Source organism: Sturnus vulgaris, chromosome 3 (genome assembly GCF_052056855.1).
Source record: "Sturnus vulgaris isolate bStuVul1 chromosome 3, bStuVul1.hap1, whole genome shotgun sequence".
In the NCBI taxonomy this organism is placed as follows: Eukaryota; Metazoa; Chordata; class Aves; order Passeriformes; family Sturnidae; genus Sturnus; species Sturnus vulgaris.
In genome coordinates this window covers 112,030,546-112,053,839 of record NC_142245.1, presented here as the reverse complement: position 1 = coordinate 112,053,839, position 23,294 = coordinate 112,030,546, and the positions used below count along the sequence as shown (strand labels likewise).

Below are 23,294 nucleotides of genomic sequence, written 5' to 3'. Positions count from 1 at the left end.
ACGTCTGGAACCCAGACGTCTGATTTTCTAATGCCACGTGTAATGACCCACTGAGGCTGTGCTTGAATTAACCTCCTGCTTTTGGCTACCAGACAAGAGCCCAAAGGCAGGCTCACCCTGTACTCGATTCCACTTGACCCTAGAGACAACCAATCCCCCTTTCCAAGGCATTATTTTTATGGAAAAAAACATCATTTCTGATTAAAAACACCTCTGAAAACCAACACGTGGGACACAAACTGATTTATTTTTATGAAAAAAAAAAATAAACAAAGAAGAATTTTAATGAGGTTTGTCTTTTTTTTTCCAAGATGTCCATGGGGAAATAAGGCTGTTCCTAGTAAACTGAATGGCACCGTGGCTGGTTGTCTTGTCCAGAGGCCAAGGGACAGTCTGGTCACAACCCAAAATAAACTTTCCTCACCTGGGGAGCACAAGATTCAGCACCCAGGCATGGTGCTGATGGTATAGATAAAGCTCTGGTGCTTAAAATTCCTCCCTCCTTAGCAGAAGGAAAAGATATTCAGGGAGCTTTGGGGTGGCTGGGGAGGCATCACACAGGGTTTGGGGCATCTGTGAGCCCCTTAATTTGTCCCTACCATGCAGACCTGTGGTGGCACATGAATTATTTGTCTTCTCTGCACCAACCCAAAGCTCCCCGTGGAACCCCAGGTCTGGAAGCCTCCTTGCACCTTCCCAGGCACGCTGGAGCCTCACTGGGCCCCAGTTCCCATCAGATTTTGGAACAAAGGCGTGAACCCAGCCTGGAGCCTCCCGGGAGAGGTGCCCTGCAGGCTCTGATGCACACACAGTGACTGACACACACACACACGGAGCTCACAGACAGCTACAGGCACATCAAACACAGCCACAGCTCCCAGAGCAGGGGGATTGCTCCTCCTGCTCCTTCCCAGCCCTTGGGATGGTGCTGTGGGCACAGCCAGGTCTGCTCAGCCCAGAGCTGCTCCTGCTGGGGCACGTGGTGGGGAGCAGAGTGGGGCTGAGACCCTACAATGGTTTGGGTTGGACAGGACCACGAAGATCTCCTGGTTCCAACCCTCCTGCCATGGGCAGGGACACCTTGAGCAGGATTGTTGCACTCTGACAGGGTCAGGAGTGGTGTGGGCACAGGAGGGAGAGCCTGAAGGCATCCATGCTTCATCTGTACTGTCTTGGCTGCCAGGTGTCCCAAAATTGCCATAGCAAGACCTCTGGAGTCCCTTGCTGGGCAGCACCAGAGGTCTCTGTCCCCTGTGCCAGGTACGGGCAGCCTTGTGCACTGAAAGGCAAGAAAATACAGCATCCATCTCACAATCTGCTGGGCAGGCAGGGAGGGAACCTCCTGTGCTGCTGCAGGTCCAAAGCTCATCACACCAATTCCTCCCTTAAAATTTAAGTCCCGTTTTGAGTTCATTACCCAAAAGTCCCCTTTCTCCTCTTGAAGTTCCTCCCTCTGATGGATGTGTGTTGCTACAGAGGACCCAGGGTTTGCTGGTGCTGCTGTTGGGAGGTGTCAGCCTGGGGATTTCTCTGATAGGAGGGGTCTTGGGTACAACTTTTCCTTGTTTGCAGGGTGAACCACAGCGTGTCTTGTGGCTGACAACAGGATCCAACAGGATCAGAAATGTGTATTGCTCTGGGTATGACTTCCAGGGCACACAGGAGACTTCTGGTCAGCTGGAATCTCTGAATGTGCCCATGGTGAGTCCATAATCTATACCACAGACAAAATGAAGCTGGACTCTATGGAGCAATCCAACAAACACATTTCTCACCACTTCTTGGGGCTGGTACCATTGAACCCACGGCCCTTTGCTTGCTGGGAGGGCTCTTCCCACTGGAAAGAGCCCCATGGATCCGTGCTTGGAGCAGCAGAGGCTGAGGGCTGGTGCCCAAGGGGACATCCATGGAGGAGAGTGACATTGCTGCTCCTGGGAGGAGGGCAAGGGAAGAAGGATTTTGCTTTGTGGCTGATTTTTTGACCCCTCCTTTGATTTTTCTGAGCACAACCACCCACACCCAGCTGCGTCCTGTGGGAGGAAGAGGAGGAGAAGGGACTTGGCAAAGGAGCTGAGTGCATGTGTTGGGTTTGGATGCTTTCCAAGCTTCTTCCACGCAGGTCCTGCCTTCCCCATGAGCATCCCCGTGCCCTTCCAGTGCCCACCTGTACGCTGCCCCCCAGACAGCTGCGGGCTCCCTGTTTGCTCCCTCTGCTCCTCGTTGGCCTCTCCTCACCCACCCGCGAGGCAGAGAGATCCCTCTCCCTCCTTCTCCCCCATCCTTCCCTCTCCTTCCCCCCCAGTTCAGCACAGCGAGAACCGGCGGGAGTTGATGTTCATCTTGGTGACCCCGATGAGCTTGAGGGGCGTGGAGAGGCTGAAGGAGCTCACGAGGGGGAAGTCACAGAAGAGGTCAGCGAGCTCGTCCCTCTCCTCCAGCTCGTAGGTGGCATCGTTGAGCATGCGTTGGTGCAGGTGGCACGTCTGCTCGATCTTCAGCTTGTTGATGTCGCTGCGCAGCCTCATCAGCTGCCTGGCCAGCTGCTGGTCCTGCAGGCGCATTTCTGCCTGAAACAAGGAGAAAAAGAGTTTGTTTTTTTTTTTATAGTGAAAAAATTTGCTGCCTCACTGCTTGACACGACTTTGCCGCTACAGAGTGGGTCACACTCTGGGAATAGGAGGCCTGAGATGGTAACAGCAATGCAGGGGCTTTGCACCACTTGGTTGGTGGCTTGTCTCAGTCTTGTGTGCCTTCACTCACAGCCAGGGTTAACAAAAGCACAATAGAAATTTTCTCGTGTTCGGTTTTCTCGTGTTCGGGCTTGGCTGTTTATTAAATCTTATCCAAAAGTACAGAGGGCTCGACAGCACTTCCAGCTACTTGCTAGAAGTGAGGGAAAATGGTGAAAGATGCAGATGCTACGTGGTCTTTTAAGGCTGAACAGTCTAATAGAGAATTAACATCTATATTATTTATACTTTTGACCCAATAACTAAATTCCCATAACCTTTAGTGTGACACTGACTGACCAACCAGAAACCACCAGCTGAAATCCATGAAGAAGAAGGAGGAAGAAGAAAGATGAACAAAGAAAGAGACAATGCCCCAAATTCTCCATGTTGTCCCATACCTATTATTATACTATAAAAACCTCAAATTTAAAAGCCATCACCACGTGAAAGCACACACTTCTAATTCCTTTTAATTCACTGCACAGCCGTGATTTTAACTCCATCACTCAAATTTAGAAGCTTTCTCCAAGGCCTCAAGTCAAAAGCAGTGTTCTCCTGGGGGTCAGTGCCAGAAAGCACAGAAAGCTCAAAACCCCCAGGTTTCTGGGATCCAGCATCAGATGTAGCTCGAGCTGTGGCTCCATGGCCTTTTTGGCTGTCAGATTGTGTCTGAAGGAGGCAAGGAGGAGGGGAGGTCTTTTGCATAGGATAGAAAGGAGTGATTACTTTAGGGAATACAGGGGGCAAAAGACAAAAATGGCAAAGATGCAACAACTTAAATATGAAGGAGGTTCAAGGGGAAGGTACAAAATCTTAGCAAATTGGAGGAATTCTTGGGAGGGGTAAAGGGTAGGGTTCACAAAGGCACTGTGCAATGAGGGAGGTAGGGGGGAAGACTGGGTCACACGGACTAATGGGTTTGTTTAGCCTGGAGAAAAGGAGACTCAGGGGTGACCTTATCACTCTCTACAGCTCCTGAAAGGTGGCTTTGGTCAGGTGGGGTTGGTCTCTTTCATCAGGCAGCACTGACAGAAGACACAGACTCAAGGTGCATCGAGGGAAAATTAGGTTGGATATTAGGAAAAAGTTTTTCACTGAAAGAATGATGAAGTGCTGGAATTGTCTGCCCAGGGAGGTGGTGGAGTCACCATCCCTGGATGAGTTTAAAAAAAGCCTGAATGTGGCACCTGATGCTATGGTTTAGTTGAGGTGTTAGGACATGGGTTGGACTCCATGATCTTGAAGGCCTCTTCCAACCCAGTGATTCAGTGAATTCTGTGAATTCTGTGAATTCTGTAATGAGACATGGAGATTTAAGGGATTTCCAAAGGGGAGTTCCAAGCAGGGGGTTGGCACAAAATAGGACTGACAGGTAATTCAGGATGGATTGCCAAGGTGGGTGGGAGGGTACAGTTTTGGACTAAATCATTAACTTGAGCAATAACAGAACACACCATTAACAAGAAGCACAATGCAACACCTGCTGGAGGCTGAGCTGGGGCGTGGGGAATGGAAGGATGTTGAGGTGCTTGGATGCATCCAGAGAAGGGTGACAAGGCTGGGGAAGGGTCTGGAGCACAAGCCCTGTCAGGAGAGGCTGAGGGAGATGGGAAAAGGGCTCAGCCTGGAGAAAAGGAGGCTCAGGGGAGACCCCACCACTCTCCACAACTCCCCGAAGGTGCAGCCAGGTTCTGCTCCCAGGGAACAGCAACAGGATGAGGGGACACAGCCTTGAGCTGTTCCAGAGGAAGTTTAGGCTGGACATTAGAATATATTCTTCACAAAAAGGGTGATTGGGCATGGAATGGGCTGCCCGGGGAGGTGGTAGAGTCACCATCCCTGGAGGTGTTTAAAAAATGTGTCATGGTCTGTTTGACAAGGTGGTGTTAGGTCATAGGCTGGACTCAATCTCAAAGGTCTTTTCCCACCTAGCTGATTGTGTGAACTCACCTAGAGATGCTTGATCTGTGAGGGAGACAGGGATCTTCCAAGCCAGCCATGCATCCCAAAAAAAAAAAAAACAGCTCAGGATGGGGAATTTTTAACAATGGAGAAATTCTGTGCCTGCTCACGTTTTTAGGAGCACCAGGAAATTAAAGCTGTACCAAGGCTGTTGGCTGTTGGCTTCGGTATCTCTCAGGCTTCAGAGTCTCCATCTCAACATTAAACAAAGCCCAAATTAATTTTGCTCATAAGGCAGCAGCCACCGAGAGAAAGAGCAATTAGAGGTGGAAAGGACCAATTAAAAGAGCACCAAATAACTGATCCTCAAATACTCAGCCTGGCTTTCCAGCCTGCATAAATCAGAGCTGGTCCATGACAGACTCCACCTCCCCTGTGGCTTATTTTATCTTGATTTGAAGTGGCTCTCAGGATAGGACCTCCATAGTTTCCCACAGGACAGAGAACTACAACCTCCAAGTTAATGATCTAAGTGTTTTGGAGGTATTTTTTTCTCTCCTGGCACCTGGCTTGGGAAGGTAAAAGATTCAGAAGTAATGAAAGGAAAAAGGTATTTTATAAAAATAAAAAAAATCTAACACATAATTAAGAAAATTCATTCAGGATGCTGTGGGTAGTGAAGGAAGGAGGTGAACACTTGGTGTGGGACTCAGCCTGGCAAACAGGAGCAGGCAGGGCTTGAAAAGCAGATCAAGACAATTCCCACTTCCCTCCTCACAGAAAAGCAACAAAACCACAAAAGCTGCAAAGAAAAGAAGGTGGGAAAAAACAGAACAGCCTCACCAGAAGAGGCTGGAACAGGGTGATCTCTAAGGTCCCTTCCGACTCAGCCAGTTCTAGGATTCTGTGATTCTGTGTTTTGGGATAAACTTCCCTTTGCTGGATTTTAGCAGCGTGGATGTGATCAGACCATATCAGTTTCCCTGAAAAAGAGCTGCTCAGTTTGTGGGGGCAGATGTAGCTCTGGGGGAAGGGAGTCAATTATTCCAGGCCTGGTGCCTTGTGCATGAAGATGCAGAAGGGAAGGGAGGAGGGAAAGCTCCCCTTGAGAGATCCCACAGAGACCCTGATATTCCTGCAGAGACCTTTCCATGACACAAGGGCTGCTGCAAGGAGGGTGTGAGCCAAAGCTTCAGTTTGTGCCATAATCCCTCCTCCTCCAGGCAATCAGAGAATCCCAGAATGGTTTGGGTTGGAAGGGACCTTAAAGATCATCTTCTCCCACCCCCCTGCCATGGGCAGGGACACCTTCCACTATCCCAGGCTGCTCCAAGCCCTGTCCAACCTGGCCTGGGACACTTCCAGGGATGGGAATCTGTGCCAGGGCCTCGCTACTCTCACAGGGAAGAATTAATTATTTTCTGGTATCTAAATCCCTTCAAACCCAAACCATTCCATGATTCTCTGACACTACAGAGGCATCTTGGAGGACCTTGCCTGGTGCTCCCAGCCAGCAATAAGACTCAGCTTGGCTGTCTGGAGAGGATTAAGTCACCTTTGTACCAATCTCTGAGTGAATCTCTCTCTTTCTCACAGGAAATCTCTCTCAAATTGTTGGCAGGATTGTGGTCATTTACCTTTATCAAAAAAACCCCACTATTTCCTCTCATATAACCTGTGCCCCCAGCAGAGCAATGTCACTTGGCAGGTTTTATTCTCCCACCTGAGTTACAATTAGAAAATAAATTATTCTGTTCATATCTTTCTGTGTCTCTCAACAAACACTGACATTTTATCAGGGAGGCAATCACAGGTGTTATGGAAGTGACCCTGGGTCATTCTTTCTTCTTGGTGTATCAAGTTACCTAAGAAATGCCAACAAAGGCTTTCATTGAATATTTGGAAGAATGTGGGATTAAAAAAGCCTCTGCTGCCAAAAAAAAAAAATAAAAGGCATCTAAAAGAGAATTATGAGGCCACTGTGCAGAGGGGTGTGAGTGAGTTATAAATGTTTTTTTTTTCTCTTACAAACCAGCTTTACATTTTTTGACTGGTTCTTGTTTTCCCTCTTTTTTGAGGAATCTGTTTGATTTCACACAAGCTGGAAGGCAAAGCCCTCCAGAAAATAAAGATAAGGAGCAAAGCCTGGCAATGATTGACTAAAACCATGTAGATGTGGCACCTGGGGACATGGTTTAGTGGTGGCCTTGGCTGAGTTAAGAGCTGGATTTAATGACCTTCGAGGGCTTTTCCCACCTTAACAACTCCATGTTTCCATGAGAGGATGATGTGCACAAGGAGGAGAAGGAAGATGGGATGAGGGCTGTGACTGCTCCTTGGAAGGCTGCCTTGTCCTCCCAAGGGCTTGGGAGTTCCTTGCCTGGTGACAGGTCCTGTGGAGGCAGATCTGGGGGGTGACAGCTGGGCAGAGGGTGGGGCACGAAAGCTGAGCTGCTCTGCAGGGCATGAACTCACTCCCCACACTCATCCCTGGGGCTTGGCTTGAGATGCAAACCCCCAGTCCTGCTTCCATGGGATGTTATCCCATTAAACATTTCTCTGTTCAAACCCTCCCAGAATATTTAGTGCAATTTCAGCCAGAACCCAGAAATCCTCATTCTCCTTCCCTTTCCCAGAGGCTTTGCACAAACACTGAAACCATTCCCCCTGTCCCATGCTGAGGATCAAACAATTGCTGGAAAGGATGAGTGTTGCCCCTTTAAAAGCAGCACTGTCAGGCCAGCAGAGCTCCACAAATGCCTGGGGATGAATAATGGGATTACAGGGGCCATGTCACTGAAGCTGTGGGGTTTTTGGTGTGCAGAGTTCACCCACAAGGTAACTCCACACTCCAGTTTATCCTTGTGAGCTCACAGCAGGATCCCACACACGGGTGCAGCATCCTGGAGAAACCTGTGGGGAGCATCCAGCAGAAACCAGGCTTTGGATTTCCTTTGATCCTCCCATGGCCAGGGCAGGAAGAGCCTTAGGTGTGTCTCGCTCATAAAAACCAATTTGTAACACATTCTGCCACTCTCTGCACACCCAGCCCCAGCTGTTTCTCACCAGCATGGCTGGGGAATGCTGTTGGAATGCACAGGATGCTGGGTTCAACTTCCCAGGGTGGAAGGGGGAACCAAACTCTTGTCCTTCCTGGCAGTGAAGCAACTGCTGGATTGAAATGCAAAGCTGGACCACAGGATCTTATGAACCCAGGGAGGATTTTCTGCTTGGATTGAGCCTCAGAGTCTCCCAGGGATGTTTCATATGGGTGAGGGAGAGAAAGATTTGAATGCATCCTTTCCTGTTTCCAGTCCAGGTGGCTCATCCTAAATAGCTGCAAGCAGTTGCCTTCAATTTTGCCTTCAACAGACAGGAAGACCAATAATTTTCCCATTTCCAGCAGTCCATCTTTTCTCTGCTTTGCTTTTGAGGGATTTTTCAGCAGGCAGCCTCTCGAGACATGGAGATGAGGAGCTCTTTGAGATTTTCCTTCTCTTCCCAAAAGAGAAGAGTCCCATGGATGAAGCCCCAGCCTGATCCATGAAGCTCAGGGGGATGATCTGTGGAGAGGCAGCTGCTCCCACAGGGCCAGCCCTTTTTTATTTCCAAAAGATCAAAAAGAAACTGAAATGTGAATTGGCACTTTCCTGAGTGCAGCCACTTGGATTCCAGCACAAAGAAGGCACAGGCCACTTGTCAGATCCTTGCCAAACCCTTCAGACAAGTCCACGTTGTCTGTGTGTTGGTTTGAGGCTTCTTCAAAGGTGCTTAGATGCCACTTTGTAAGTCTAATTTTAGGTGCTCACCCCCTTGTGGTGTAACCCGCAGCCCCAGATGAGTTATCCCAGCTCCTTCTGGAGCACCTGGGAGTTCTCCACCACCACCAGGAGAGCTGGACCATGCAAAGCCAGTCATGGGTCTCAAATCTCACTCTTCCTCTGTTATTTAGGCTGTGTTGGCTCCCTCTCTCCCCAGAACAGAGTGGCTGCACCCAAAGGGACCCTTGGGGATTGTCCTGTTCCATAATAAGTCCTGAACTCTTCCCTAGTTACAGCAATTTAAGAGTAGAGGTCACAGAGTCGTGGAATAGTTTGGGTTGGAAAGGACCTTAAAACTCATCCCATTCCCCTGCCATGGGCAGGGACATCTTCCACTGTCCCAGGCTCCTCCAAGCCCCATCCAACCTGGCCTTGGACACTCCCAGGGATGGGAATTCCACAGCTTCTCTGGGCTTCTCAGGAGCTCCCCACCCTCACCATGAGGAAATTTGGTCCTGCATCATTGTTTAAATTCACTCAAGCACTTGCTCAGCCAATATCAGCATCCCAAATGGAAATAAAAGTGCTTAATATCTAATAAAATAAATCTGACCAACAGGACACAGGTGTTTTATTATTTCCCAGGAAGGACCACCAGACTTTTGTGTTCCTTTTCAAGTCTTTCCTGCATTCTGGCTCACACCCCTCAGATTTCAGTGCCAAACTGGTGAGTTTGAGACAGAAATCTCATTTTTCCTAAAAGGACAAAGTTAGAACTGTTCTAAGATGTTCCCGTTGATAGGGTTGTACTTTAGCCATACTTAGGAGGGAGAGGACTTTGAGTGCTTGATTTTATAACTTGTAAAACCTGGCAAATTTCAAAAACAAAGAGCAAAGTGTGACCCCCCTCCAGTCCTCGAGTCTGTCACCATCCCTGGGCTGCTGATGGCTTTTCTCTCAGCACAGACGAGGAGCTGCCACACTTGACAGTGCAAAGGCAAACACAAGGGCACAGAGGAGGCAGGAGGAGCTGGGGAGGGAAATGCTCCAGCCCCAGGGCAGCTCAGCACAAGCTGAGAGCTGCAATTTGCTCCTACACCTCCACAGAGCCTCTCAGCACAAAAACAAGAGCAGTTTGCATGTCTGAATAAATCAGCTTCTCGGGGCCAGGCTCTCAGCAGGTCCCAGCTGGCATGGCTGGCTGAGGCTCTGTGGGCTTGTGTCAGTCCTAAAAACCTGGCCAGGGTCTGGGACAGGTCACCTCAGGTGACAGGCCAAGAAAAACAGATGGACAATAAAACCTTGGCTTTGTCTTTTGCTTCACTTCTCAACGTGAGCAGCCTGAAGCCAGATCAGAGCATTCTGGAGACACAGAGGAAAATTCCTTGCAGTGTCAGATGATGACTTTTCTGCAGATTGGGAGTAAAACAGATAGGGCAAGAGGGAATGGCCTCAAGTTGCACAAAGAGAGCTTTAAATTGGACATTAGGAAAAATTTCTTCAGCAAAAGGATTGCCCAGGCCTGGCACAGCTGCCCAGGGCAGAGGAGGAATCCCCATCCCTGCAGAGATTTGAAAGCTGTGTGGATGTGTCTTGGGGACATGGTTTAGTGCTGGCCTTGGCAGTGCTTGGACTCGATGATCTTAGAAGGTTTTCCCAACCTAAACCCTTCTATGACAGCACCAAATTTATTCTCCTGTCTCTGCTGCTTTTGGCTGAGATAGAGTTAAATCCAGAACTGGGTTGTCTCGTACCAATTGCCTGTTGGGAACAGTCCCCAGCGTTTGCAAACTCCTGAAGCTCCAAGTGCTTGGCAGGATGTCCCTGGGACAAGCCAGAACCATTCCAGGCTGATGCTGCTGAAACAGCCCAGCCTGAACACGCTGGGAGCTGTGTGAGGGCTGGGGGTGATGGAGCTGCACACTCTGCATTTCATTCCAAAAGGAAAAGGCTGCTGCACTTCTTTCCTGCATGGAGAGAACCTCCACATTCACCAGCTTTGCCCCTTCATTGGATAGGTGAATGCTCCAGACCCTAAATAACCATATTGTGGAATCACAGAATTGTGCAGTGGTTTGGGTTGGAAGGGACCCTAAAGCTCATCCAGTTCCACCCCTTCCACTATCCCAGGTTGTTCCAAGCCCCATCCAGCCTGGCCTTGGACACTTCCAGGGATCCAGGGGCAGCCACAGCTTCTCTGGGAATCCCCACCACCAAGAATTCCTTCCCCATTTCCTGTCTAAGCTGCCCTCTGGCAGTGGGAAGTCATTGACCCTTGCCCAAAGTTCATCTCCATTTTTCTTATAGGCTCCTTGAGGAACTGAAAGGCCACAATTAGGTCATCCTGAAGTCTTCTCCAGGCTGAACACTCCCAGCTCTCCCAGCCTTTTCTCACAGCAGAGCTGCTCCATCCCTCTGCTCATCCTGGTGCCTCCTCTGGGCTCTCTCCAGCTCCTCCCTGTGCTGGAGTCCAGATCTGGAGGCAGCTCTGCAGGTGGGGTCACACCTGAGAGGGGCAGAATTCCCCCTCCCTGCTGCCCACACAGTGGGATCAGCCCAGGATCTGGTTGGTTTCTGGGTTTCATCCTAATGTGGAGCCTTCCTGATGGCTTTGCTACCACAACACTAGCAACAGCAAAGAAAAATCTTGTCTGTGTTGGGATGTTTGGAAACTTGTTCCTTTATTTGACAAAAAACCTGCATTTCACCCTTGAAATGTAATGTGAAATGCACCTTTTGGTTCCAGCACAGTGTGATGGGATGGCCTGGCCTTGCTCCCTCTGCCTGCTGGCAGCTCTTACCCACACTCGTGCCTCCAGCACTGCTTTTTCACCCCGTGGTCAGTCCAAAAAAATTGTTCTCTCTTTTGGGGAAATTGTTCTAAATTACCAGTCACATCCAGATCCAGCAAAGACCAGTATAATTAAGTGGCTGGGAAATGGAAAGTGAGGAACAATTAGGGTTTGCTTGGCCTTTTCTTGTCTTTCATTTAAACTTTAAATTTTTGACAGATGGTGGTTTAGGTACCACACCCTAGTCTAAGGGGTAGAATCAGACTCTGAGATAATTTGTACCTCCATCATGGGCAGAGATTGAAAGAAAACCCCGAATCTTTTAAAATCCAGGATTCTCAGAAGGAAAATCTTCTTGCTCTCTTTGATCACTTTGAGATTCGAGGTTTACATCAAGCGTGAATTTAAGATTTCACTCAGATTCAGGTCACAGATCTGGAGCTGAGGTTTCTCCAGAGCACTGAGGGGTTGTAGGGGATCATCTCAAAGCTGTTCCTAATAGTCCTGAATTCCTGAAAGCCACGGCCCTGAGGAACAAAGCCAACAAATTGCAATTTCCAGAACCACCTCTGTAAATAAATCCTCTGGGGACCGGTGGAGTTGGGTGAATGCAGCAACAAAAAATTGACAAATCAACATTATCTGAAGCAAAAGTCGCAAAGAAATCTTTAAAACTGTTTTTCATTTTTGTCAGAAGTTTTCCCTCAAAGATTTCAGTGCCTCTCAAAAAACAAAGTGTCTGCACAGGGACATTTTCACAAGTGTTGGCCACAAATGATGTCTCAGCCCCTGTTGCAAATATTCCTGCTGCGACTCACAGGAAAAATTGCAACTGGGCAACAGAAACAAAGCCACGTGTCATGAGTCACTTCCAGTGATTTGGGCCAAGTAATGAAGACTTTTCATGCCAGTGAGGAGAAGGGAAGGATGCAGAAGGGAAGGATCCCTGGGAAGTGTCCTTTTGGTGCCTGATTGTTTCTACTCTTGTGAAAAACACCTGAGCTCAGTCTCCAGCTCTGACTTCAGCTGCCCTGACAGGGACACATCCATCCTATCACCCTCCAGAAAATCAGAATATCCTGAGTTGGAAGAGACCCACAAGGGTCATCGAGTCCAACTCGATGCACAGGACAACCCCAAAATCACTCTACGTGCCTGAGAGCATTTTCCAAACGTTTCTTGAACTCTGTCAGGCTTGGTGCATCCTCCTGGGAATTATCCCCAGGCTGTGCTGATTCCTGAGCTTGGCTGGGAGCTGAGTCAGGCCCAGGATAAATTTATTCCAAAGACCATGATAACAAAATGCCAGAGAAAAGGTGAATTCCAGCCCTGTGCCCTGGCTCTCTGGATTTTCCTAGCACAGGTTCCTAGAAAAGACAAAAGCATTTTTGTCCTCTCCTCCTCTGTGAAACATCCAGCACATAACCACCAGAAATAAACAGATGTGTGAGACAGGGCCCAAGGCTGGGATGGGAGGATGACTGAAATGTGGACTGGATTTGAATCAGGAAAAAGGCAACAGAGGATGGATCTGGAAAATCCAGGTGTGGAAAAAGGCAATGAGTGATGGGAAACACAATGGGAAAATGAGTGATGGATTGTTGCCTTTCCACCTGGGGCTGAAGGCAGGTAGGAACAAGGAATTTCCCCACTCCTTCATTTTTTCATCTCTCTTGAAAATTTGTGCTAACAGGGACAGGCAATCACTCACCAGCTCCTTCCTGAGCCACGTCAGGGCTTCATCAATGCTCTCAAAGCCACCTATTCTCCCGGAGGTGACAGTCCCCTTGTCCTGGGCAGGGCTCCCATTGAGGTGCAGCTGCACCTTCCTCATGGGGACAGTTTCCCCTGGGGTCTTTTTGGCCTTGGTGGCCTCGTCCTCCCCATCTCCCTCGGGCTGGGGGCTCTTCCAAGCCTGCTCCTCCAGCTTTGCCTTCCATTCCAAGTAGGAAGGGCGCCTGGTCTCCAGTCTCAGCTTCTCTGTCAATGCCTTGAGGGTCCTCAGGTGATCATCTGGAGGAGGAACCCCCCCAGAGCCAGCATCCATGCTGTCCACATCTGCTTCTATTTGGATTTGGGGCACAGACATCCTCTCTGGGAGTCCAAAGGCATAGAGGTAGGCTGGAAAGGACCAGGGATGGAGATGAGAACCCTCGAGGTTTGACCAGGTGTCACGAGGTGCTCAGCACAGCTCCCTGGAGGACAGCTGGGGTGTGGGTCCCTGCTCAAGCATCAAACCAGCCTTGGATGAACACCTAGGGGAAAAAAAAAAAAAAAAAAAAAAAGTTTGGTTTTGAGAAGGAAAAGAGAGTGAGGAAAGAGAGACAGCTCTTGCTGGAGCAGGGGAGTGAGGGTTTTGGGAGAGGCTCAGTGCCAAGGTGCTGCTGGGGAGGGTGACCTCAGCCCGGTTATCTGAGTGCTCTGGGGCAGGAACAGACAGGCTCTGGCTTTTAGCAAAGCTCTGGTTACCTACACCTCCAATCTTAACTCAAGGGGCCATGGAAGGGTTGCCAAGAAGGCCAGGACACATTCCCAGACCCCAAAGTCCTCTGGAGACAGCAGTGGCTGCTGCTGGATGTTGGGCTGTCTGGTTTTGCTGATTTTCTGTCTGGCAAACCCACATTTCCCCATCTGGACAAACCAGGTCCAGATGAAATAGGACAACCTGAAAGAGGGGAAGTTTAGATTAAACATTAGGGAGAAATTCTTCCCTCTGAGGGTGGGGAGGCCCTGACACAGGGTGCCCAGAGAAGCTGTGGCTGCCCTTGGATCCCTGGAAGTGTCCAAGGCCAGGCTGGATGGGGCTTGGAGCAACCTGGGATGGTGGAAGGTGTCCCTGCCCATGGCAGGGGGTGGAACTGGATGATCCTTAAGGTCCCTTTCAACCCAAACCATTCTGTGATTCTGTGAATCCAAGAGTTTGAGTCAAAAGGAGAACTGGAAAAAGGGATTTATTCTTCCCCACACCCCCTCCAGTTTTACAGATCTGGGTTTAGTTCTGGCTTTGCTAAGGCTGCAGCCTGAGGATTCAGCTCCCTCCTGATCCTCTGGCTCCAGTCAGGAATGTGGTCCCAGCCATGTGAGGAACTAACTGGGATGGTTTGGGTTCAGACACCCAGGGAGATTTGGGCTCGTGGTTTCCCCACTGGCCACGTCCAGTTTGTCCAGTGGCAGTGGTCCCTTGTGAACGCCCCTTAGGAGCAGAAGCACAGAGAAGCCAGGAGCTTCCTCCCCACTTCTCCTCCTGTCAGCACTCATGGAAGCCGTGCCCAAAGCTGCTCTGACAAACCCTGGAGGGGCAGGGGACTCCAACAACTCTTCAAGAGTTAAGCTCAGGCAGCTTCTGTACTTATTTGCCAGCAGGATCAGATAAGAGACATTCTCAAGGTCGTGTGCTCATCTATAGCTGAGCTAGGAATAGATCCAGAGCTCTCCTCCGAACAGAACAAAATACTTTTCTGCCTGCCTGGTGAGATGCCTGGAAAACCAGGCAGGATGTGTGCAGCTTCCTAGAGTCACTCAGCCATTCTTCTGCCTGCCATTCCCACAAAGGCATGTGCAGCTCTGAAATCCAGACCATAATTACGCCTCTCCAACCTTTTCAGTACGAAGATTCAATTTAAAATAAACACCGAGTGAGAGCAAGACTTATCCCAACAATTGTGTGGGGGCACATGAGCTGAAGGAGGAGTTGATAGTGTACACACAGACAGTGTGGGGGTGGAGAATTAGTCATGTTGTGGTCTCCTTCCTGCTCCTATTTATGTTAATGAGAGTTTTACAGGGAGAGGGAGCACTCACAGGCACTGTCAGGTTGAAGCCAACACTTCTCGTGCCTGGAACAGAAACAATTTTCCTTTTTCTGTTGAAAAAGAGAGGGGGAAAGCAGTGGGCTGCCCTGTTGGAGAGGTGCTCTGCAGGGCTCATGTTGATGAATTTACCTTTCCTCCATCTCCAGCCTCCCCAAATCAATAAAGGAAAACAAATAATGACTCTAAAGACCTCGTTTCTGAGCTTTTTTTTCCTGTCCTATGAGATCTCTGTGGAGATTGCTGAGGGTGGCCCAAGCCCAGCAGTCCAAGAATCTGCTGCACTTCCACACTGGGCTGCTGGATTTCCTAATCCCCACCAAAGATCATATTTTTATCATTTTCTGAATGCCACAGCTACAAAGCAGAGCCCCACACCAACTCTTTTGTCCTGTTCTTCAGCATGTCTGGAATCCTCGGGGTGGCAATGGCCCCTGGTATTTGAGCCATGAGCCCAGCTCAGTTAACATTTAGAGCATTGGACCATGAAAACAGGACAGCAGCTCGGAGCATCCCCTTTGTCACAGCCCTGCTGTCATGTCCCCCTCCCTGTCACCACAACTCCCAGCAGCTTTGGAGAAGATTTGGTTTTTCTACCCTAAAAGCAGCATTGATTCCGCCCATCCCTCACTCTCTGTCTGGTGTAACATGAAACGTCTCGTTCCCTCTCAGCCCCCAAAATTGGCAGCTCTCCTCCCCAGCCTGTCCAAACTCTGGAGTGACAGAAGAGAGCCACCTCTAGTTTCCTGTCAATATCTTGGACTTGGATCAAAGCCCCGCTGTGGAGAAAGAGATCTGAAAGTTGTAAGTGTGTGAAAAATGCCCTTGTGCTGTAACACAAACCCTTTGGTGCCTGAGAGTTACCAAATTCCCAGGAACAAACCTGCCTCTGGCTCAAATCCACATACTCCCAGCCTCCCTGCCCTGGGCTTGGCTCCCCCCTGGGCTGGCCTGTGTGAGGGGATTTAAGTGATTAATCCTTGATTTGTCTCATTATCACACTTGCCACAGGGAGTTCCTGCCACCCCTAATTAGGAGTAACGAGTTTAGCCCCAAACAGGTTGAGGGTTTGCTCACTAGGAATCTCTGCTCAGGGGTTCCCCCCTTCCCTTAGATGAATCCTCAGAGCACAGAACACAACAGGTCACTGAGACAACAACAAAAAAATATTTAATTTCTTTCTTGTATCAGGTTTCCTCTGGAGAAGTCAACTGACCTACCCCAAGGGATCAGCAGAAGCACAAGTCTGGGATGGAGAAATAATAGGAATGTTAAACTGGGAGTTCAACAATTAGCCAAGGTGGAGTTGTGGGGAGCAAATTATTCTCTTTCCCTTCACTATTCCTGGTGGACTGTGGATTCATGTAACACCATTTTTTATTGCAGAGGAGCAGAGTGACTGCAGTAGTCTGTGTTAGAGGAATTCTGTTCCTCTGGAGGCTGGAAAGAAAAAAAAATCCTTGATATGAGACAAAACCTCAGCTGACAGAAGCCCTTTTGCCCACACAGACCACGGGTGACACTTCTGGCATGGAGCAAACAGGGCAGAGGCAATGGTTCAGCCTGTGAATGAGCTTAAAATGAATGGGAATGAGCCCCTTTGTACCTCAGTTTCCCTCCCACTGAGAAGTCAGTCTGTACAACTGGCCCTCAGGGGAAAAGCTCTGAGGATTTTCTGAGATACACAGAATTCACCCCTGGTGTCTCCAGGTCTCATCTGGGTGCCCATGCTCGCACTCCAGTGGTTGCAGGGACACCCCCTAAGATCCATGGGATGTGATTCCCCTGATCATTTGCTCTGGAGGTTTGCACAGGGGTCACCCTGGGCCGTGCAGATACCCCCTGATCCTACAGAGGAAATCCCTGGAGTAAATCCAAGCTGCTCACATCACTGTCCAGCTCTGCAGCTCCCAGCACCTGAGCCTGAAAAGGTGGGATGGAGGAACACCGAGGTGGGGGACAGTGCCTGCTGGGCAGGGAGAGCTGTGTTTGCCTCCCTCCTTGCACAGCAATGACACAGGGATGGGGTGGGGGTGACTGACCCCCTTGGAGGTCCCTGACCCCCCCTGGGTGGCTGCTGCAGGTTGGGAGAGGGGCAGAGAGGAGGAGATGCCTGTGAGAAGGGGTTGCCATAGCAATGGAGTAAGGGAGGACTCTGGCAGCTCACAGAGGTGGATGATGTTCCAGAGCATCCTCAGGGCAGCAGAGACTCAGAGGCCTCAGGAATGGGGTAAGGGAAGGAGAGACCCATCAGGATCAACACTGCAGCTCCCTGGAGCTGGTGGCTCCCTTTCAGGGTGGCTGCACATCACTCATGCCTTTCCCCGTGCCAGAATGAGCTCTGTCAGAGAGGAGCTGCTGTGCTGTGTGGATTTGGTGAGCTGGGGGGCTCCTCACGCTGCCAGAGCCCCCCCATCCTGCTGCTCCTGCAGAGGTGGAGAACAAATCCCCAGCCACCCCACTGATTCCAAGGAGAGCTGATTTCTCTGGATTTTATTATCCAGTGTTTACCCACCCAATCCTTTTCTGTAGCAGCTGAAATCCTCTCCTGCAGAAAACCAGCCTGGTCCCAAAGTGACCTTCAGCTTCCCTTCCTCTAAAAGGACAAAATTCCAGCACCATGAAGAGCTGTCTGATCCTGAAGCCAGGACACTCTCCAGGGCTGGAATTGGTCCTGTCAGGATCAGATGCTCTCTGCCTGCTCAGGATGGTTGGGACAGGATGCAAAGGGCTCTGCCCATGCTGGAGGAGTCATGGCAGAGCCTCAGTGACAATGAACAGGTGCCCATGGACACCTTCCAGCCACATTCCTGTCTGTGAGCTTGGTCCTTTCTCCATGGAAAAATGACAGCACTGGTGAGACCAAAATGGGCATTACAGGCATAGATGTGGATGTGGCATTCACAGAAAAATGAGGAAAAGGGAAAAAGAGGGGCTTTGCATACACATATGATCTGGAGCAGGGCAAGGGTTTGTTCTGGCACATCCTTCTGCCCAAATGGCCTCCAGAAAGAGCCCTGAATACTGCAAGGGAGGAGGGGAGAGCAGTGGGGGCTGCAGAAAATCCATCAGAGGAGTGGAGGGATGCAGAGATGGCTGCCCCAGCTCTGGAAGTGTCCAAGGCCAGGTTGGACAGGGCTTTTGGAGCATCCTGGGATAGTGGAAGGTGTCCCTGCCCATGGCAGGGGCTGGATGAACTTTATGCAAGGGACCTCCCTTCCAGCCCAAACCATTTTGTGATTCTGTGAGATTAGAGGGGACCAGTTTGCACTCCCTGCCTCAAGGCACTTCTCCCTGGCTGATTTCCAGCATCAGTAGAGTCAGAACCTGTTTCAATAAACACATCTGCACCTTCCTGCCCGACTACACCCCATCCCTCCTGCATCCCCCACACAGCTCCTAGCAGGCTCCTGGTGAGGGAGCAGGGCTGAGGCTGCTGCCTGCTTCAGGTGGACCCTTGCAGCTCCATTTTCAGACCAGTTAGACTCCCCTCCATCAGCAGATTTCCAGGCTTTGTCTGGAAATCCTGCACGAAGAAGTATTTGGCATTCCAGCAAACCAGTCTGGAAGTAGCTGCAAACTGGGGAGCTGGATGGGGTCAATGCTTTCAACCCATCAGCCCAAAGCAGGCAGGATTCCTCTGAGGAGGAAAAGGACTAAGGAGCAGAAGCCAAGGCAAGTTTCCAGGCTCTTGGTGAAGTCACCATGCCCACCCTCGCTGTGTTTTCCTGAGGTCTGGGCAGTCAGGGATTATGGGCAAAGGTTTCTTCTCCACTCACTGCCGCAGGTTCCCAGCAGGTTTAGGAGCTAATCTGGGCTAATCTGGGAGGTGGCCCAGCTAACCTGTTCCCAGAGATGTCCCCGAAGGATCTGGGGCCTGGCACAGCTGGCTGTTCCCCTTTTTTCCCTGCTGCCACCCCAAGCACGGCAGGGACAGGCGGGGAGCTCTGTGCCCGTGTGCCCAGGGTAATGAAAAGGGCTGGGATTCCTTGGGAATGAGCCAGGGCAGGCTGAGAAATGCTCTCTTCCCAGGAGACTGGTACAGAGAATTATTTTTTCCCCCAAATGCAGCATGCAAGGGTGTGTTTTCAGAAACAAAAAAAACCCAAAAAACCAAACCAAAATAAAAACCGAACTATTTTATTCTTATTTTTTTGTGGCTTTTGTTTTGGTTTTTTTTGTGTTTTTGTTTTGTTTTGTTGGGGTTTTTTTTGTTTGGTTGTTTTTTGTGGTTTTTTTTGTGTTTTTTTTTTTTTTGTTTGTTTGTTTGGGGTTTTTTGTTTGGTTTTTTTGGGTTTTTTTTTTGTTTTGTTGAGCTCCGATCTGCCCAGCACTGAGCTCAGCCCCTGCAGGGACAACACCAAGGCCAGCTCCCACTGGAGACCCCCAGGCTCCAAGTTAACATGATCAGGGGAGTGGGGTCAGCCCCTCGGTGACCCCCTAATCCCCTTTACATGCCCCCTGTCCCATCCAATTATCCAAACCATGATGGTCCAACCTCTGTCCTCAGACCTGTCTTCTCCCAGTGCTGAGCTGCACTGTGGGATTTAACATCATTTAACATCAGCTGCAAACAGACCCTCCTCTCCCTTCCCCCAGAAGGGCTACGCTGCTCTGAGGCTGATTGTTTTTATTTTTTTTTTCTTTTTCCCTGCAGTGTCTCTGCTACATTCTGCAAACACCTAATGGCTGCAGGGCTGTTGCAAGCCCGGTGCCCGGCAGAATCCGGATTCCTCCCGTTCTGCTGGATTTTTGTGGTGTACAGACCCCCCCCACCACCATGAAGGATGGGGGGACTTTAATGGGAATTTGAAAGCGGAGAAGAGCTGGGCTGCAAAAACCAGCAGCAAGCTCCCGTGTGCTGAAATGATGGCTGGCACAGAGCGATCCCACAGCAGCCAAAACAGGCTCGTTCCCGCTGGAAAGTGGCGAGTTCCTCGGCTACGGGGGATGAGCAGACAAAGCCAGAGGACTCAGCTGGCACAGCTCCTCGCTGGAAGCCAGGAACTTGGCTTTTTGGTTTTCATCCATTTCCCCCTCCAGCCCCCATCCTCCTCTGAGGTTCTCCATGCAGAAAAGCTCCGGAGGGCGCAGGATTGTGGAATAGCAGGGGGAGCATGGCAGGGAAACAGGGAGGGGTGTCCTTAGAGAGGTGCCTGCGGTGGGAGAGGTGTCCGGCAGCCCGGAGGGAGCGGGGCCAGGCTGGAGGATGAGGATGGTGCCCTGGTGTGCAGCATCCCGGGGCTTGCACAAACACCCGTGCTGGGAGAGCTGTGGGCTGCCGCTATTATTCTAACAATTAGCCCCAAGCTGTTACAAAGGGCTCTGAAGAAGTTCTGGCTGTTTTTTTTTCTTTTGTTTGTTTTTTTTTTAACCCCCCCCTCTTTAGTGTAAACGTGAGCTGCGAGGGCCAGACCTGAGCAGGTGCAGACCTGCTCTGCTCAGCGCACGGTGCCCGATTCAAAAAGCCGAGGCAGCTACGCCCTGCGAGGCCACCACGCTCATCCCACCATGTCTGCACTGCACAACCCCAAAATCCTGCCCAGGGCTCCTGCACATCCCAGGCTGGGGGCAGAGGGAGCAACAGGTGATTGTCCCGAAAGCCGGGCAGCATCTCCCCTGTCACACCTCACCCAGCGCGGAAAAATCCTCCTGGAGGGGGTGAGAAGCCCGCACGCTGCTCCCAAAATCCACAAACATCATCGGGAAGGAGGATTCAGGCATTCCCAGTCAATGGGGAGCCGACCATCTCCAGATCTCCAGGGAATGTCGAGGCAGGAGATCGAGGCTGGGGGGCCACACTTTGCAAAGCCCAGCCCTACAAAACCACAGCAGAACCAGACCCCAAAGTGGTGCTCGCTGGGGTCCCCATCACCCCTCACTGCTGCTCCCCAGGGACCTGCTCCTGGCCGGGGGTCCCCTCCGACAGCTCCCGTGCTGGGTGTCCCCAGGGTGGCTCTGTCCCCCCGAGCCATCAAAAGCGACAAACTTACCGGGGCTGGGATCAGAGAGGGGATGGCACGGACATCTCGGCTCCCTCCTTCCACCTCGGGTCCCCAACTTGGTGTTTGCAGAGCGGTGTCACCACTGCCTCCCGGAGTCTGTCTCATCCTCCTCCTCTGTGTCTCGCTTCAGAAATCCGTGTGTGTGTGGTGGTTGGTTTGTTTTTCGTGCTTTTTTTTTTTTTTTTCATTTAGGGGACTTTTTTTTTTTTTTTTTCCCCAGCGGTTGCGTCAGGGCTGTTGCCTGGAGACAGGCGAGCTATTCCAGTTTGAGCTTTTCAGTGCCGATTTCCTCTCTCTCTTTCATTCATACCACCAAGCCCTGAACCCACCTCCCACCAAGCAATAACCCTGGAGAGACCTGAAAAGGGAGGAGCTGCACAGCCCGGGTCCTAAACATCCTCCGGCACCCAGGAGAGGCAGGAGGACCAGCGATGCTTTCGGCGTGGAGAACAGGGATGGAGCGGTCCAGTGAAGGGCAGGAACCCTCAAGGCTTGCACTTGAACCTGTGGCTCTTCCCGACACCAACCCGCTGGTGTCCCCATGCTGATCGTGTTTCTTACCATGGACATCAGCCCCCCCCCCCCCCCCCCCCCCCCAGGAGATTGGGATCCTCTGGCACTCGGGAGAGCTTTGGGATAAATTTTTCCGCGTGTCACAGCTTGCCCACGGTCACTGCGTGTGGCCAGGGGAATTTTGCAAGGATGCTTCAGCATCTCTGGGAAGCCCCAGGGTGGTTCCTTGGGGCATCCTGGCTGGTACCATCCATCCTGGGCAGAATCCAGCTTAGGAATCAGCCTGTGCCTGAATTTGGGGAAGCTCCAAGTTTGTTTTCCTTCCTTCCTTCCTTCCTTCCTTCCTTCCTTCCTTCCTTCCTTCCTTCCTTCCTTCCTTCCTTCCTTCCTTCCTTCCTTCCTTCCTTCCTTCCTTCCTTCCTTCCTTCCTTCCTTCCTTCCTTCCTTCCTTCCTTCCTTCCTTCCTTCCTTCCTTCCTTCCTTCCTTCCTTCCTTCCTTCCTTCCTTCCTTCCTTCCTTCCTTCCTTCCTTCCTTCCTTCCTCCCTCCCTCCCTTCCTCCCTTCCTCCCTTCCTTCCCTCCTTCCCCAGAAGTTGGAAATTAACCCCTCAAAGCCTGGGGACCACTCTCCAAAGCATCCCACACCTCTGGGGGCTCAGAGGCATCGCCTGCATTTGCAAAGCTGGTGCTGTAAAGGGTTAAGCCTTGGCCAGTGACCCCCAACCATCCAGGCCCCTTCCCGCATTCCCACATTCAGCTTTTGTGAGAGAAACCCATTCACTGCCTTTTTTTTCTCTTTTTTTTTCACCCTTCCCTTCTCCTGCCTGAACCATCCCTCCTCCCCCCCGCGGGCAACACGGAGATTTACAGCCCCTTCCTGAGGAAGGGCTGGGGTTTCCCTCCTCCCCTCGAATGCCAGGGGTACCCCCGCGACCCCCACAGTGATTTAGAGGCTGTGCCTGCACAGGGTTTGGAAGTTTAGAGTGCAAAGAAAAGGGGTGCTCTGGATGCAGCAGTGCAGATTCAGAATGAACAGCAGCATTTTCACATTTATGATGAAAATGCAATTTTTTGAAAAACCTTTTTTTTTTTTTTTTTTTTTTTTTTTGCTTTGCCAGCTTCCTTTTTTTTTGTCAGCTTTCAGATCTGCATATGCAAACTCAGCCTGATGATCAGCTCTCGCTGTGCTGCAGGGAGGCACCTGAAGGCTGATGATGATGGAGAGGCACCAAGGGAGATGGAAGAGCTCTTGCCTGAGTGTTAAAACTGTCTGACAGAGATCTACAGCTGCGTGGGAGCTCTTAACAAGGAATCTCAGAATCCCAGAGATGGGTCAGGCTGGAAGGCATCACAGTGGGGTCAATTAGTCCAGCCTCTGCTCCAGCAGGGTCATCCCAGAGCTCAGGGCACAGGGTTGTGTCCAGATCATTCTGGAAATCCCCAGTGAGGAGACTCCAGACCCTCTCTGGACAATCTGTTCAGTGCTTGGTCACTGCACAGGGAAGTTCTTCCCTCCTGTTCCCTTCCTGGGATCAGTCTCTGCCCATTCCTGTTATCCTATTGCTGGGTCCCAAAGAGCAGAGCCTGGTCCACCAAGCACGTGGAGGTTCAACATTTTCAGCAACTTCTCATCGAAATAAAAACTGAGCCTGTGCCCGTGAACCAAACAGCAGCAGGGAGCAGACAGGCACAGGGTGAAACAGCCCCTGGCCTGGTTTTGGTGTGGGATGAGCAATCCCAGCACATGGCTCAGGAATGACTGGGACTGGGGCCCCTTCCTG

The 23,294-nt window shown here is 50.7% G+C and overlaps 1 protein-coding gene across 1 annotated transcript; it reads right to left on the bottom strand.

Annotated features, from left to right (window-relative positions):
• Positions 1-228: 228 nt before the first annotated feature.
• FAM167A (family with sequence similarity 167 member A) lies at positions 229-21,252 on the bottom strand. The gene is made up of 3 exons (XM_014892583.2): positions 20,990-21,252; positions 12,899-13,442; positions 229-2,567 (listed from the first exon to the last, which is right to left on the bottom strand). Exons 2-3 carry the CDS (start codon positions 13,274-13,276, stop codon positions 2,304-2,306), a joined length of 642 nt encoding a protein of 213 aa, XP_014748069.2. The 5' UTR covers positions 13,277-13,442; positions 20,990-21,252; the 3' UTR covers positions 229-2,303.
• Positions 21,253-23,294: the final 2,042 nt, after the last annotated feature.

Bases quoted from the DNA above. Each gene is read 5' to 3' on its own strand.
- FAM167A (XM_014892583.2), bottom strand. From the start codon at position 13,276: ATGTCTGTGCCCCAAATCCAAATAGAAGCAGATGTGGACAGCATGGAT. The intron at 2,568-12,898 runs GTGAGTGATTGC...TCCTTGTTTCAG, and splicing joins CGTGGCTCAGGAAGGAGCTG to GCAGAAATGCGCCTGCAGGA.